Source organism: Phaseolus vulgaris, chromosome 3, assembly GCF_000499845.2.
Source record: "Phaseolus vulgaris cultivar G19833 chromosome 3, P. vulgaris v2.0, whole genome shotgun sequence".
Taxonomy (NCBI): domain Eukaryota; kingdom Viridiplantae; phylum Streptophyta; class Magnoliopsida; order Fabales; family Fabaceae; genus Phaseolus; species Phaseolus vulgaris.
In genome coordinates, this window is record NC_023757.2 from 9,764,015 (window position 1) to 9,782,443 (window position 18,429).

The 18,429-nt window shown below is 31.3% G+C and overlaps 1 protein-coding gene and 1 non-coding gene across 2 annotated transcripts; both read right to left on the reverse strand.

Moving 5' to 3' along the window:
• Positions 1–9,686: 9,686 nt before the first annotated feature.
• Positions 9,687–10,552, reverse strand: LOC137806595 (uncharacterized). The gene has a single exon (XM_068606797.1). The coding sequence runs from the start codon at positions 10,487–10,489 to the stop codon at positions 9,968–9,970; it is 522 nt and encodes a 173-aa protein (XP_068462898.1). The 5' UTR covers positions 10,490–10,552; the 3' UTR covers positions 9,687–9,967.
• Positions 10,553–16,298: 5,746 nt separating this feature from the next.
• On the reverse strand, positions 16,299–16,372 carry TRNAV-CAC (transfer RNA valine (anticodon CAC)). The gene has a single exon. It is a non-coding gene; the product is annotated as a tRNA-Val (tRNA).
• Between the last annotated feature and the right edge of the window lie 2,057 nt (positions 16,373–18,429).

The window sequence follows — 18,429 nt, forward strand, 5'->3', positions numbered from 1 at the left end:
AAGTTTTCCCACACCCTTGGGTTCCCAGCAATAAGGCATTACAACATTTGAGCCAAAGTCCTATTGACCACTTCTGTCTGACCATCAGTTTGAGGATGACAAGTAGTAGAAAACAAGAGTTTAATGCCTAGTTTTCCCCACAATGTCTTTTAGAAGTGACTCAAGAACTTAGTGTCTCTGTCAGATACTAAACTTCTAGGAAGCCCATGCAATCTAATAACTTCCTTGAATAAGAGACTTGCAATATAACAAGCATCATCTACTTCATTGAAATATAATTAGTGCACATAAATCTTTATTGTAAATTTATGTAATTCATAATTATATAATATATAGATCCGTGTCCCCGTGTCATACATTTTAGATATTATACGTATCTCCGTGTCCGTGTCGTATCCGTGCTACATAGGTTAGGAGACAATCCAAAGTTTAACCTGATTTGTTGAATTAATTAAGTTCTTAATGTGAGTATTATTATGAAAAATCTTAATTTATATTTTATGGGTCTCGCTATTTCGTATTATTTTTAAAACTTTTTACAATTTTTATTCCAAAAAAGGTCTTATTTAAGCCCCATTTCAGTAATTTTCTATTCACTTTTAGATTTTATCATTATTTCCACAGGCATATTGGCTTCGATAGTTTTCTAAGGCATGCATTATTGACTTAAATGTAGAATTCACTTTTATATATTTGAAAAATGGATTTTGATTAAAAAATATTGTGTAAAGTTGGGCACATGGGCAGACAGAAAGCAACGGACAGTTATTTATTCACGTTAATTTGATCTTGTTAGGAGAACCAAAATATATTCAATCTTACGCTATATTATGTTTTATTAATGCACACAAAGCATAAAAATAAATAAAACCTATGCTAACATGTTTTGTTCCATTTAAGTTTGTCTGCCACACGACTCAATTGCACAGGAATAAGAAAAAAAAGTCATGACCCCTTATTCAAATGGATTCAGTTTTGAAGTTCTGTATCCAATTATATATAGTTAACTTTATTAACAAGTTCAGCTATTAATAAAACAAATTTTTTAAATTTTTAGCTTAAGATTATTACTCATTATACACTTACTAGAAGGTAGTAATAACCTACTCCTAAACTATCTTTAATTTACACAATGTTTCATATAATTCAGTTTTAAGAAAAAGAAAGAAAAATGTACAGGTCGATACCAAAATAGTCATGTCACTCGGTCTCGGTTACCGATCGACCGAGTTAAAATATATTTAAAGTAGTTATAATAATAGCAGTTAAGGTAGTTGCAGAGACTCTCTGAGAATCAGGGCACATCCCACAATGTCCTGTGAAATCAGGGAACCTCCCTAGAAACAAGTTAACATTGATATTTGATAGATTCGATCCATCATAACAGAGGGCCAATGACCAAATACTATAAATAAACCCTGTACAAAGGTGTAAGGTATGCTTTTATCAAATACATCATATACGCTTATACATAAAACTTACTTGATAATCAGAGAACCTTTTGCAGGTTAACTCCCGATCGAATATGAAGGAGTATGAGAAGAGGAAGGAAGAGCGATCGAGCACCAAAGAGTGAATACGAGAAGGAAGGAGAAGGAGGAGCTACCAAGGGATCAAAGACAACTGTTCCAGCCAATAACAGATACTATCTAGGCCATATCAGTCTATACAAGTACAATTGGCGCATACTGTGAGGCCAAAATAGTATTGAAAAGCAACAAATGGTATGAACAAGGAAAATGGCAAGATTGAGAATGACGGAGGCTGAGGAAATGGCTATATTCCAGACTTTATAGAGAGAGATGGCAGAGATGCGTCAGAAGAACAAGGAGATGTGAATCATCTACCAGAAGAATACAGAGGAAATACGAATCCTCCGAGAATAGAATAATCAAATGAAGCAACAAATGGTCGGGATCATACTTGAACCAAGGCCCCAAAGGCCAAATCTAGAAGTGATAAGACAACCTCCCCGGAAAAATCTGAGGACACACAAAATCAAGAGAGGATGACCATCCTCTAAAGTCAGACTCATCAATCATCTAGGCTTCACCAATTGTAATGCACTGTTATTTTGGAGGAGGAACCTATGGGACATCCCGTTACTGATCAAATCATGGAAGCAAAACTTCCTCCTAATTGGAAAGGTTTAAACATTGACCGATATGATCTTAATTGGATATAAACCCGAAGTGTGGTAATCAGAAAAATGATTTTTATCATTTAAATATGTTGTGATATTATCTTGAAGATGAAAGATTGTTAGAATATGTGGCCAAAACAAGAGGGGCTGAATTGTTTTCACAAGATTTTTGCAAAGATTGGAAGTAAAGTGAAAAGTTCTGAAAAATCAACCAATTGATTTTTTGTTCAACTAGATAAAATTTCAGTTTTATAGTTCTTTATAAAAAAATCAATCAGTTGTTTTCTCGAAACAATAGATTGTTTATACCATAAAACAAAGAACGATTTACAAATCAATGAATAAGAGTATGGATAAAGAGATTGACACAAAGATATTTATATTGGTTCACTCTTAACCAAGAGCTACATCCAATCCTCATCTAACCACTGAAAATTTACTATGCAATCAAAACTAGATTACAAAACACACTAAGAATGTTGATCTTGAACCCTTCAAGAACATACAACACTTCTTAGGCAAAATCACACAAAAAATGTTGATATTGAATCCCTCAAGAACACATAACACTCATTGGCAACACCTCAGTTTCCAGAAACCATTTCTGAAACTGATTTACACATTTACAGTATTCAAGGAAGAAAATAGAATACACCTAGGGTTTCTAAAGCAGTAGTACAAGTGGATAGAAAACCCAGTTCCTATTTCACACACAAGCAAGGATCCAAAGGATCTTGATTATCTTGAAAACATTTTTAATAAGCTCTCTTTCTTAGGTACTTGAAAAGATCACAAAACAGTCTTTATATAGACTCAAAGAAGTGGTTAAAATTGTTAGATCATAAATCAAATGCAGTTAGAAACATTCAAAACAATTTGGAATTCTTAACATAATTTTGTTAGAAAAACAACAGATTGTTTTATAAAACAACTTGTTGAATTTATTTTTCTGTTAAGGATTTCATATAAAACAATAGTTGTTTTATCGAAATAACTGATTGTTTCTTCCTGACAGAAAAGATAAAAGAGAACAAAGATTTTTCAACAGATTGATTTGAAAAACAACTGACTAAATTTCACAACTTTTAGAAAACAATTCTTTTAAAAGATATAAATAATCAAGTGAGCTTGGATCAATACTAGATGTGAATTGACAATTCAAAAACTACTAAACAACACACACAAACACATCAGCAGGTTCTTCAAGTCTTCAAATCAGATTTGAAGCATCAAAGCACATTGTTCAACAAATATATGATTTCTATTATTTAAATCTTTTGTGATATTATTCTAAACATAAAACATATGATTATTATTATTTAAATATTTTGTGATATTATTCTAAACATAAAACATATGATTCTTATTATTTAAATTTGTTGTGCTATTATTCTGAAGATAAAATATATGATTGTTATTATTTAATTTTGTTATCATATTATTCTGAAGATATATATGATTGTTATTATTTAAATCTGTTATCATATTATTTTGAAGATAACATATATGATTATTAATATTTAAATATGTTGTTATGTTAAGTGTTATATATCTTGTCTTTGCTTTGCTTGTTGTTTTTTAAGCTAGGAGTGGTTTTTGTATAAGGGTTGTGACACCCCTTAAGTGTCCCATTTTAATTTATTAATTCATTGCTGACCAAAAAAAATGTTGTGATATTATTCTCCTGAAAAAAGAGGAATGGGAGGAGATCACCCAAAACTCTACAAATAGAGGATGACCCCTAAAAACAAGATAAGTATTATTCTATGCAATACATACTTACACTGATATATTTTATACCCACTTGATCGTTGGAGTATTGTCAATAGGTTGAGCCCTCTCATCTCATTATGACTTCCACACATCTAGGAAATTTTCAATTATGACAAAATTTTGAACACCATTCGGTCAATGAAGTTTTGCTTTAACATGACAACCCATCTCGATGCCCCAAGGCTTGACACGGTTAAGGAAACTTTTCCTAACAATTGGAAATCCCTCTTGATGCCTAAACATATCTACACTCTGGTTAAGGCAACTTGCTTAACAATTAGCAGCTCTTGTCGAACGAACGCGACACTACATACAACCCTTCGACCAAGGCAACTTGCTCAACAATTAGCAGCTCTTGCCAAATGAATGTGACACTACATGCAACTCTTTGGCCAATAACACTTGTTTAACAATTAACAACCTTTTTCGAACGAACTCTTTGGCCAAGGCAACTTGCTTAACAATTAGCAGCCCTTCCCAAATGAACATGTAATGCGTCGATACAGTTAAGGAAGCTTTGTCTTAAAATGGCAATCCTTATCGATATCCACAATCTATACCCTTTGGCTAAGGAAGTTTTGCCCCCCATGAGACAATCCCTCTAGAACGGTTAAATAAAGTTTGCTTCGATTAAGGAAACTGTCTTAAAACAACAATCCTCAACGCCCATCCAGTGTTCAACCTATTTGAAGCTCGTCACAACTTATTTAAATCATATTGATCTAAGTATCAGGTCGACATTCAATCTGTTAAATACTCAACATATTTAAATTATTTTTCTTCAAGTATCAGGTCGACGTTTAATCTGTTATAGAATTAGATTATTTAAGTTGTATTGATTCCATCATACACTTGTTATTAAAAATTGTAAAGCAATTCAAAAGCCCGAGCAATGTCTAGAGGATCTGATACAATCCAAGCCAATAAGAAGATGACCAAGGACTCACATGACCATTCACACTATGAGAAGTCATCTCAACTTTCAAATGAAGACCCTACCAAGGATCTAGCAGACCTCACCAAAAGAAGAAATGGGCAAATACCAGAACATCAAATGTTCTTTCTTATGGTCTTCTTAAAAATAAAACATGTTGTAAATAATTTGGACTCACTTTAGGGGCTCAAATAGCAAGATAGGCTAGAATAAGGTGCCTTTATCATAATAAGGGATGTAGTTATCATTTTAGCTTGTTCCTATCCCTTTAGGAAGGAAATTTGAGCTAGTTTCTAAAAGGACAAACCTAGGGTGGGGTTTTGACTTAGTCAAACCCTAAGGCTACCTCCTTTTTAGTGTTTCCCATCATACCCTTGCTTATTGTTTACCAAGGCACCATCTCCTATAAATAGGGTGTCTTACTCCATGTATTTTCATGTTGAATTTTATAGAAGAAAAACTTTGCACAAATTGTAACCTAAGACACATTTTTCAACATTTCCACTTAATAGAACTTGATCATAAAGGGAATATGATTTTGAAGGGGTTTGGATTAAGGTTATTTGGAGTCTTTGATGCCAAAGAAATAACATTGTGTTTAGGAAAGCCAAGGTGGATGCTGAATAGGTTTTCTGTATAACTCATGAGAACTTGGACATGGAAGAAATGTAAAATGTCAAAAGTGAGTCTCTCATACTCTAATTGGTGTTTATGCCCTTTACATTGCATTAGACTAGTGAGATAATAAGTGCAAAAGAGAGGTCATATGGCATAGGACTTTAGTAAGGAGGGAAACTAGCAATAGAGAATTTAGACTACATTATGGTATTGGGAACTAAACTGAGCTATTGAGAGGAGAGTGATAAGATAGTTTTTCAATATTTTTTTAGACTAATTATATTTTTTTGAAGTTTGTTTTGTTCTTATTTTCTGTTTTTAGATTAGATTTGTATTTTCTTAAAAAAAAGTAGAGTTTTTATAAAAACATCTTAAAAATGACTTTTTGTAGCTTATATTTTGCGTGATTAATCTAATGTAATGTTTTAACTTTTTGAAGAGTTGATTTAGATTTGAAATTGAGTTAAGAATCATGGAAGAAACTACTGAAGAAGGGAGACTTGGAAACTGAGAGCTAAAATGATGAAAAATTGTAGAAAACGAGCCTCAGAAGGTCAACCATTTGCTGAAAACAGGTAGTAGACGGTCAATAATAGCAATAAGTGCAATAAGTGTAAACAGGTAGTAAGCTGTATCCCAAGGTGCCACAGTTAAGTGCAAGGAAACAAATGGTCTAAAGTTTAGTGCGGTATGGTGCTAAGAACATGGTTCGCTTGGTAGGCATGATTTGGCGCGGTCAAAGGGAGTCTTATAACAGACAGTTTAACTGGTTTATACTGGTTTTGGGGGACTTTTAGACCAACTGTTTAATTGGGATGAGCTTCCATCAACTTCACTACCAAAGGAATTGGACCTGGAGTAACAGGTTTAGACTCAATTATATTAAAGGTGAGCAAGTGCATCTGTGACCTAGGGGTTGCAGCTGTGGTTACATGAGCTAACAGAATGGGTTGGAGGTGTGGTAGTTGGTCTTATAGACGGTTGACCTTTAGTGCTTCAGGTGCATTATGGCTCTGCAGGAGCAACTTTTAATCAGGATATATCAGTATTTGTGTGAGCCTAGATGGTTGAGTTTGTGTAAATCTGATAGTTGTATATGTATTTTGAGTTTGTATAAGGGTTGGGGTACCCCTTAAGTATCCCAATTTAATTTTCATTAATTCATTGCTGATAAAAAATAATAATAGCAATAAGTAGCTCTAATTGGGGGTCATTAGCTGCCAAAGCTAAAATCCATTCCAATGTAGAAACTCTATAAATAGAACTGATTACATAGAGAAAAGGAAGTTAAGTATATTAGGGAGACAGATAGGGACTTAGACATTGAAGTATATTAGTTTACTTTTCTGTTATTCGTTTTCTATTTTTGATGTTTCAGTTCTAATAAAAAATTATTCGTTTTCTTCTCTTTACATTAAATGTTTTGTAATCGTTGTTCGAAGTTGAATTTGATTATGGAAATGGGTAATAGTGAGATGAAAATCATGTTAGACGATGCTTTGTATTAGTATTTTTCTTCTCCAAAATCTTTTTAGGAACTATATTTTCGATTGAAAGTAGTTTTTCTAAGAACACACAAAATGATTGGTTGTGTTTTTTTCAGTAACAATTCCAGATTTGGGTCTCTTGCAAATTGAAGATGAGGATTACTGACCATGCATTTTGTTCCATATTTTTCGTTTCAAACCTGAATTTCATTTTTCCTTTTTTCAATTTATCTTAATTCTTGTTTGTTTGAGTTTCTATATTTTATATTTTTTGTTTTTCTCAATTCACAATTTAATTCATTGTTATTTACATTTTCTATGATGCCCTGTTTTATGTTTCTATAATTTACCTTTCCAATAATTTACTTTCTCTGCACTTTAATGTTCCAGCACTTTATTTTTTTGCTATTTACATTTCCAACACTTTAGTTGTCAAACAATTTAAGTTTCTTGTCATTTACATTTTTCTGCAATTTATAATACTATTCATCTCTACTTTTCCATTAGGCGATTTTTAACATAATTGATTATGCATAAATTACATTAGAGGTCTGATTCACGATCGCATGTTAGACGGTTTATTGTATTTACATTTTACATGTTTATAGTTTTCTGTTTAGACTTCACTGCATTACATTTTTACATTTCTTGTTTCAATTCTAATTTTTCCCTTTTAATTTTTCAAGAACAAAATATTAAACAATAGATTCAATTAACATATTTTCTTTAAAATTTAACCTAAATTGACCTTATATTACATTAGAGGAAAATTTAGTATTTTTGTTTGAAAAACTAAACATGATTGAACAAATATCAAATAGCGGGGTGGTAAAACTTAGAAACAAAGTGTTTGGACAAATTTAACGAAAACCCAAGCTCTCAAACAACATCAATTTATGTCCTACTACATGCATTGGTTTTAGGAATCACACATTCGATGAGAGGTTACATAGGCTGAAAGGTAGGGTCATAAAATTACTTACTTTTGGGGGATCTAATTATTCTCAGGCTTGAAAGTCTAGAGCTTTTACTATAGATGACCAGATTAGTGTAAAAATAAAATGGCCAGGAATTGAATGAAGCATTCAAACACAAACGAAGGACAGGGGCATTGGTGTGTTCTTGCTTTGAGTGATGTCTATGTGATTATGGGGTGTTAGATAGGATGTGTTCAAGCAAACAGCGCTTAGTAAGGACTTGCTTCAGATGTACAGGAACCAAAAACCCAATTCTGCGATATAAAATATGAGCATTAACAACACAAATTTATATCCAGGAATGAATTGCCATTTTTTCAAATATGAAATGTTATCCACACCCTTGTACTATCTCCAGTTGTTGAGTGAGCAGAATTGTGTATGTATCTATATTCTGTATTTGTATCCTTTTGTGATGGCTATACATATACAATTATTTTGTTGTCTTTCTCTATAAAACTTGCCTTGGGATAATATATGAACTAAAAGTGTGTGTACCATGAACTAAGTTTTAGGTTGTTGCTAAGGAGGGTAAATGGACAATGATGTTATGTTTAGAACTTCATAAGCAGATAGGAAATGAGCATGAGTGATTTTTCTTTACTTGTAAATATGTATAAGACTTGGAGCATCCAAATATTCTATTGTCAATAAATATATAATATTTTTGTGTTTTACTTGACTTACATAAAAAAAATAATTTATATATATATATATTAAATATATAGTAATTAATAAGAAAAAAATGCATTATCAAATTGATTTGATACATTATTCAAATCCGATACTTTATTTAACAATTATAAAAACTAATTTAGAAACTAAAAATTTATTTAGTCCCTAAAATAGTCTTTAATTTAATTACTATAGTAACTAATTATTTTTTATCTCTAAAATTGGTTTTATGATTTTCTTGTACTAACAATTTGAATTTAGCAGTATTTGATCCAAACTGTTAAGCCTCCTACTTTTTCGAATTTAAGGTATTTAAGCTTCGTACGTGCTGTTTTAGTGTCCAAAATTAATAAAATGATATTTTTTAAAAAGTGTAATTAGTTATAAAATTTTAATAAAAATCAAAATATTAAGTAATAAAATTAATTTATATCACATCGATTAAAGATTAAAATATTTCATAATATAAATGAATAAAAATATCATTTATAAACTAATTTTACAAAATTGAGTCACATTTAAGTCTATTTCTCAATCTTCACGTACAATAAGTAGTTATATATATATATATATATATCAGGTTTTGAGATTAAAAAAAACATATAAAGCTTTTTTAAGAAAAGAATATTACCTTAATTGACTAAAATAATAGCATTCCACACTTTAATTTGAGAATCAAACAACGTGCTTATGAAAAAGGTTCTAACATTACGTTATTGTAGAATTTAATTTTTTTTTCAGTTCATATATTCTGTGTTGTATTGCTATTGCCTATTCTGCTAATGTCCCTCATAAGAAAAAAACAAACAAAGGTATTCCTTATGTACAGTAGTTTCAAGCATTTTGGTCCACATATTTTGATGAGTGATCCATGTAGAATTTCCCTTTGGCCATGAAGAAAAATGAAGGTTTCGGGGGTGTGAAAAATAAAAATCATTTTTATTATTACTTAAAACAATAAAGTAAATAAAGTTAGGTGAACTCGGTTCTTTAAAAAAAATAAAAATAGCATACATTCTCTTAAATATATTTTTATTCTTTATTAATAATTGAAATTTATTACAAAATAGACTTAAAAGTTTGTCGAAAAGAGTAATATTTCATTTACCCTAAAAAAATCAAGATAAGATAAAATTAGTATACAAAGACTTTAAAGGATCATCATTTACTACCTAATTACTTTGTGTAAGGGAATATAAGCCTACAAGCTTAATTTACAAAAAAAAAGGGATGTAAAAATGAAAACAAAAATAACAAAAACTTGTGTTTCAGATTTTTAAAATTTTTTCCCTGGATTTCATCTTGAAAGCATGAAAAACTTTTGTTTTTTCATAAATTTCTATCCCCCCATCTAAAGAAACTAGAAAAAGAGTTGAGACTGCAAGAGTTCATAGTAGTTTGCAGTTTCATCTTCAAACTCCCACAACCCATCACAAATAGAAGAAAGCATGTCTCCACCGTTGAACCCACGATCTTCCCCAAGATCGAGCAACCCATCACCCCCTTTGTTTGGAATCCCGAGCTCATCATCAGAAGCCTGAAGAAGGTGTCTCATCACCATTTCTTTGTCATGTTCCTCCACGACGCCACTAGAACATGGAGTGGTGGAGGATGAATATTCCTCCAAGTTTTCACCGGTGGTTGTGTGTTGGCTCAAAAGGGTGTCCGAATCAGAGGCAAAATTGGTGATTTCTTGTTGCAGGGCAGTGATGAGAGGAGAGAGATCTTGTGTGGAGTCATCTTCCTCTGATTCAAGGAGGGAGAGTATGTGGCTGTATGGTTTGTACCTCTTTGAGGACTCTAGTATGTTATCACAATTGAGAGCAAATTCGTTCCCTAGGGGCTCTTCTCTTGGCCTCTTTGGTGCCACACTTTCCTCCATTTAATAAGATGAAAGAAAAAAAAAATGAAGGGAAGAAGGAAGTGGAGTGATGAGAGAGAGAAGAGTGAGGAAAGGTTTATATAGAGTTGAGGGGAGAGAGAAAGTTGTGGAGTTTGTGGTCAATCAATGGAAAAGAGAAGGCATTTGGGGAATATTACTGGTGAAACTTAAAGTGTGTTCCTTGGACTAGAGCAAGAGCAGGAGAAAAACGCTTATGGTAATTTCCTTGCACTTGCAATAAATTAAAACTACTCAAACAAAATTATTAACCTTTCAACTTGTCTTGGACATTACTGTATACTGGGGTCGAGTGTTTTACTTAGAAGTGAGAAACATTCATATTTTCTTAACATATTTTTAAATGTATTTTTTATACATTCAAATTTATCAAATTTTATGAGTATTTTTTCTTTAACCATTTTTACTGATAATTCTATTTTGTAATAAAATTTAATCAATAGTAAAATGAATGTAAAAAGATATTAAAAAATACTACTATATATTTTTTCAATTTTATAAAAATTTATTACATATTTACTCTTTTTTTATTTTCTTCTGTCATAGTTATTTTTTGTAATTACCATTTAAGTGATTCATCAAACTATTAAAATACATTCATATATTTATTCGAATAAAAAATAATATAATTATACTACATCAACCATTTCATTGATGATGAGACTAAATCCTTAGACTTGGTAAAGACGCGAATGATTATAAATAATTTGGGATTTGTATTTGTTTAGGATTTTGAATAATATAGAATATTTATTAATTCATATTTTTTAAATATGACATTAAATAATTTATAATTTGTTTTTTTTAAGATTTTGAATAATTTTTTTTTAATAAAAGTTTTCATGTTAGGCATCACTATGCAACTTGACATCTTAGCTAGACTGACACCTCAAGTAACAACAATCATCTGTCATCACATGAAAAAAGTATTATTGAAAAAAATGAAAAAAATACAAAAAATACAAAAAAATATGGAGGGACTAGACCAAAACCCATATGTTAACAAAAACGGTTCATAGGTAGACTATACTTATTCATAAAGAATTCTAAAAACAGACTAGAAGGAAGCCTATTATACCAATGAAATGATTCTTTATGAATAAATCCTAAATTAACCAACTTATTAGCACACACATTCCCTTCACGAAAAATATGAGTAACCCTAAACCTGATTTTGCCACAGTAATTAAGACAAGTATTCTAACGATTACGACTCATCCATGGAACAATAATCCTAGCAGTAAATGCACCACAAACCAAGGAAGAATCACATTCAAGTCATGTATTAGTAAGCCCTATCCTTTGAGCTTCCTCCATAGCATATATAACTCCATAAAATTCAGCAATCAGAGCAATTTGAAAATCAAGAAACGTAAAGAACCCACCAATTAAAATCTCTCATACTCTCACAAAAAATACCGCCAAAAGTAGCAAGACCAGGATATCCCCGAGTAGACCCATCAATGTTAATTTTAACTCAGCCTGGTGAAGGGAACTCCCATCTAACAGGAAGATGACGACAAAATTTACTAGTACGAGTATTAATATCAAAAAAGTTAAGGACTTTAAAGTCCAACATATCATTCTTCATTGAAGCTTTAAACGAATTGCCACTAGACAAGTTAAATATTTAATTACTGAAATAGCCCTAGAAACATCAATCTTATCCTAAAATCTAGCATAATTCCTCATACGCCATATCATCCAAATAAAAAAAGTTATCACAACAAGCTTAATCAATTTAACTAAAGGACTGCCATCACTCTTAATAAAAGAAAGAAGATCATCCTTAATTAGAGAAATGAGAAGTAAGAAAAATTTGTTGAACCCGACTCCAAATATGAAAAGCATTAGAACATTCAAAAAATAAATGTTGAATAGATTCCTCGTGCTTTTCACAAAGTGTACGCATAAAACATATATGCAAAACTTTATTTTGAATATGTTGATCTGTAGGAAGCCGCCCATGAAAAACTTTCCAGAGTACTAAAGTTTTGAAAGGCGAAATATATGAAGACCAAATGAATTTACCCCAACCACAGGGAACTCCTGGTTCCAAGAAAAAAGTCCTAGCCGATTTAAGAGAAAAAATGACCAGACTCATCTAGAATCCAATTGAAAATATCTTGTTCCTCCCTAACCATGATATGATTTATAAAATGAGGCATCTGCTGTGAAGACAAAAGAATAATTCAATCACAACTAGTCCAAAACTAAGATATTGTATTTGGAATTCTAGCACCATTAGATAACCCTACAATATTTGCTAAAGAAGTAGTACAACACCATTTATCATTCCATAAATTAATAAAAGTACTTGTACCAACAATCCAAGAAGTATGGTCAAGAATAGTGTCATAAAGTTGCTTAATTCCAGGCCAAATAGATGAAGATCTATAAAGCATTCTAAACTTATATTTTGATTTAAGAACTCTGGCTTCCAGGAGAAAAAACCAAGGTTTCTTGCTATAAGCAAAGTTCCAAGCAAGCTTACGAAGATACACGTTATTTTCATGATGAAGGTTAATAATCTTCAAACCTTCATTCTCAAGATAAGAATAAATCTTAGCCCATAGTCCAAATAAAATTTCTACGCCACTGCTCAACTTGCTTAAGAAGAGAAAGACCATTTATGCATATTAAAGTTATAAGCTATAAATATAGTAACCATCGTATTAACCAACTGAATCCGACCCATCATGGTAAGAGATTTACCTTTCCAAGATGCTAGCTTCAATTTGACTTTATCAGCCAAAGGTTGAAGAAATCGACACTTTGGAGCACTAAAAAAATTAGGCACTCCTAAATAAGTTAAAGGTAAACAACCATGACTACAAGAAAGAAGATGTTGAATTTTGCTGACAAATCTTGCAAAATTATCCATGGTGAAAAAACTACTCTTATAATTATTAACATATTGACCCGAAAAATCTCCATATATTTTAAGAAAAACACTCAAATTTCTAAGAGACTTATTATCCGCTCTACAGAAAACAAATATGTCATCAACATATAAAATATGAGAGGGAGTGACATAACCTTGCGAACTAGTCATATGCAGAATCTTTTTATCATTCACAAGCTTATAGATACCTCTACTGAGAACTTCCTCTGCAAGACAGAAAAGAAAAGGAGACAATGAATCTCCTTGTCTGACACCTCTACAAGGAAAAAAACCCACCAAACTACCATTTATCTTGATAGAAAGCATAGCCAAATGGAGAATTGTACTAATCCCGCCGACTAACAAGGGATGAAAACCAAAGCGTGTCAAAACTAATAATAAGAACTTCCAACTCAGAGTGTCAAATTCTTTATGAATATCAACTTTGTAAACCACATTACCTTTTCTAACCTTTTTAGAAAGCATGTTGATAGCTTCAAAAGCAATACCAATGCAATCATGAATATGCCTAACTTGCACAAACTCATATTGATTAGGAGAAATGATTCTAGCAGCAACAATTGCAAGCCTATCCGCAATTATTTTGGAAATAATCTTAAATTTGAAATTAGCAACAAAAATCGGCCTGTAATCTTTAATGGATTCAACACTCTGAATCTTAGGAATAAGAGATACCACATTATTGTTCATTCCAGGAAGAACTTAGTTTTGTTTAAAAAACTATTGAACAACTTTGCAAACATCTGTCCCAATAATTTTCCAACAAGAATGATAGAAAACACCACCAAAATCATCAAGACCAGGAGCACTATTACCATTAAGATTATACATTTTTTATTTCCAAATAATCAAGGCATTTAATCAACATCAATTCTCCCTAAGAGGAAACCAGCTCAGGAATATAAGTACCAATAAAATCTTTCATATTACCTGTATTCTGATAATTAGAAACAAACTCAACATAAAGATTTTTATAAAAATCCAAAATATGATCATCAATGAGTTGAAGATCCTCAATAACCTCATTATCAATCCGTAGACGGTGAATCCCACTAGAATTATTTATCGTCTTAACCACATCATGAAGAAAAAAAAACAGTATTTCTATCACATCTTTAAATCAGAGCATCTTGGCCCTTTCTTTCCAAAACAAATATTGACAATGAAGAGCATGATCATGCTCTTCCTTAGCAATCTTTTCTTGACAGAGAAACTAATCAATATCAGACAAACTAGCAGTCACTAAATTTTGTTGAATACCAAGGAGGAGACCTTGCTGAACAAGCACTGCATTGTGAACATTACCAACATAATTTTTATTCCAGGCTCGGAGCTCAATTTTCAACCTCTTTAACTTATGTTGTAAAATAAACATAGGACAACCAACAACTGTAGTAGCCCAAAAATTATGAATAAGCTTCATACATGAAGTGTCTTGAAGCCACATAGAAAAGAAACGAAAATTGCTAACTTGCCTTAAACAATTACTAGCAAGACTAGCAAGAATAAGGGAATGGTCAGAACAATTTTTAACAAGAACCTAATAAGTACAAGAATTCCATTCATACAGACACACATAAAGCCCTATCCAGTTTTCTATGAATTCTATGCAACCCTTTCCTCCCATTACACCAAGTATAACAAGGTTCAGTAAAAGGCATGGAAGTAAGATCATTAATATTAATCCAATCAAGGAATTCATTACCAAAACCTGATTAGGAGTCACCCCCCTTTGTAGTCATCAGCCGAGAGCACAATATTAAAATCTCTCATGATACACCAAGGCCCTATGAAGAAACTAAGATCCCTCCACAAAATACGTCTAACCAAGTATGTGTTAGCACCATAAACACTTGCAAAGCTAAACCATTTATCATACAAAAGGCAAGTTACTGAAATAAATTGATCATTGACCAATAAATTTTGGACAAGATTTAGAACCGATAAACACCAAAGTTTAGCAGCTTTATTAACGATAGGAGACGTAACAACCAAATGCATATTAACAGATTTGAAAAGAACATTGAAAGCATTCACGTAAGACATCATAGGTTATGCTAAAAAAACAAGTAGGGGTTTATGTAGTTTAAGTAAACTAATCAACATCTCCACATTTTTGTGGTTTCCCAGTCCTCTGATATTAAAAAATAAAATAAAAAAAATAAGAGACCTTCATTGCGACTTTTTAGATAGAACTGTCTGAGCAGTTTTTCTGAATTTACTAGTCCCCTTAGGTGGTTTCTTTGGTTTTCTAGTAGTGCGAACAATTCCCGCCCTAATATCACTATCATTCTCCTGTATCACACTAGGATTCACCCAAAATTTGGAGACAACCTGATTTGCAACAGTTATATGTTCATAATTAATATCAATAATGGCAGACAAAATAATTGGTGTACCAGTATTAGGACCACCTCCCGCATATGTAATTTCCAAACCATCAATATATTAAAAGTGATTTTGCAGGACCAACGTATCATTATCTAGGAGTAGTGCTTTAGCATCCCCAAGTGAGTTAGCCATCCGAGGAGAGGTAGGACGTGACGACGGCGATACATCCACAATAGTAGAGACCTCCACATGATGACCACCAATAGGAATCGTAACATCCATTGCATCTACGACAAGTTGTGAATAAAAGCCCTTGGCTTGCATAAGGGCCTGTGAACCCCCTACGATCCCCGGTTCTAAAACTCCTTCCCTTGTTCCCGTTCATTAGGAATTTTCTTCTGAGAAGACTTATGTTAAGAGGTGATTTGGAAGAGAGGACAAAAGATCAATATCCAGTCTTACAATACCAACCAAGGCCTGAGCAAAGGTTTTCTTATGTCCCGGAACTACTTACACACGATTTGCTCTACCAGTTCAAAAGTAACTTCAGAAAAATGTCTGAGCCCGGGTTCGAACCGGGGACCTCTAGTGTGTGAGACTAGCGTGATAACCAACTACACCACCCAGACACATTATGACACACTTTTACCTCAATATCATTTTCGTAAACTATCAAACACATATATGTTTGTTGCATATGTGTGTATTTATATTTTACGCTATTTTATTTTATTAAATGACCTCAATGTTTATTTTTTTTTATAATTTTTTTGAATTTATTAAATAAATAATATACGCTTTAGTATTTTATGCTACTTTGTGTATTATAATAAAATGTAATTTATATTAATATACAATAAGATACCTCATTTAGTGTAAATTATAACAATAAAATATAAATAAAGTGCGCGTATGCAAGTACTTTTTGAAAGCTGTGGTAGTTTGTTTTTACTATTTTTTTCTCTATTGAGTACTTCTCGATTATTACTTTGTATTGTCATTTTAAAACATTACTAAGGATATAATAGAAAAAAGATTTGTACACGTCTCTTTTATATATATTTTTATAAAAAAATAAAATAAAAATGTATATATATATCACTTTCTGTATAAACTCATAAAAATACAAAAAAAAAATATTCTTACTTACTAAAGTGATTTTTACAAGTTTTTTATGATAAAAAATGTGATAAAATTTCAAATAATAATTCTAAACAAAAATAAAATAAATTAATAATTTATGTCCTTGTGCCACACCTTATCATATAATCCCACGAAATAAAGTAAAGAAAAATGCTTAAGTTTTCTTGTTTATAACATCTTCATGTTTGCCAAAATAAGTTTGACATATAAAAATGTTCAACCCAAAAAAAAACACACATAGAAAAAGTAATGAATATATCCCATACATGTTGTAAACGCATAAAAAGGTTTCAACCAAAACAAAAAAAACACATAAAAAAAAGTAATGAATATATCTCATACATTATGTAAACGCATAAAAAGGTTTCAACCAAAAAAAAAAACAATGAATATATCTCATACATTATTAATAATATTTATATATTTAATATCATTCCTATTATTTACATTAGTGGGAACACAGGCACATGAGATATATCCGCATTTTTTATTTTTATTATTTATATATTTATATAATTTTAAAAAATATTAAATCATATGAGAAGAGATGTAAATTATCTAAGTGCACCATTGATAGTAGTTTTATTAAGATTTTACATTAATTTTTTTATATTTTCATTTTATTGTTTTTGAATATTAAATTTTGATTTGACTTGAGTGTAATATTGAACTTTGTAAGGTTATGAAAATTAAGATTAAGGCTTAAAAAAATTGGAGCAGCAAACAATGTCAAAACATAATGCAGATGATAATGTTCTTCAAGATCTTCCCATTTCAAGTTTAAAGTAACTTTCATGTTCATCAAACGTCTTATGCAAGGACGGTATATTGGAAGTTGTAGAATCTATCACCATATCAATTGAACCTGTGTCTTCCATGGTAAAGAAGTTGAAAAAAATAAAATAATAAACTAAATACAAATTACCAAACTTCCAACTTATCTAATATCTAATAGATCAAAGCAACAATAGGAGCTTTGCCCGCAAAATGGGCTTAGGATTCACTAAATTTAACATCTTATTTAAAAAGCATTATTTACCAAATTTCCATTATGTTAGGTGTGTACTTTTAGAGTGCAATGTCAAGAAAATCGCTCAAATTAAACCAGAATTGAGGGAGAATTGAATAGTAAATAAAAACTCAAATCTGCCTTAAATAAACATTTTCATACAAAAATATAAAAAAAAATAAGAAAGCAATAAAAACAAAAATGTTCAAATCCTATAACAGTGAATGAAATGAAACTTTGAAACTTCTTTTATAAAACTCTGAATCTGTACTAATTATCCCGTTCATTTACATCTCAAACCTCAAGAGCCATTGAAACATTTCACCGTTCACCGATTTTATCCCCAAACGGTTGGCTTCCACATCGTAATCTCCACCTAAGCGATGTGACTTTAGCGTCTATTGCCAGTGAAAAACCTTCCAGAACTTCAAAACGACATAGTATTTGAAACAACCTTCTATTAAATAGTACTAATTTTAAATAATAAAAATTTAAAAGTAACCAAATATGAACAAAAAAGGGCATAACTTGCTC

Coding starts and splice junctions, on each gene's coding strand:
- LOC137806595 (XM_068606797.1), bottom strand. CDS start 10,489: ATGGAGGAAAGTGTGGCACCAAAGAGGCCAAGAGAAGAGCCCCTAGGG.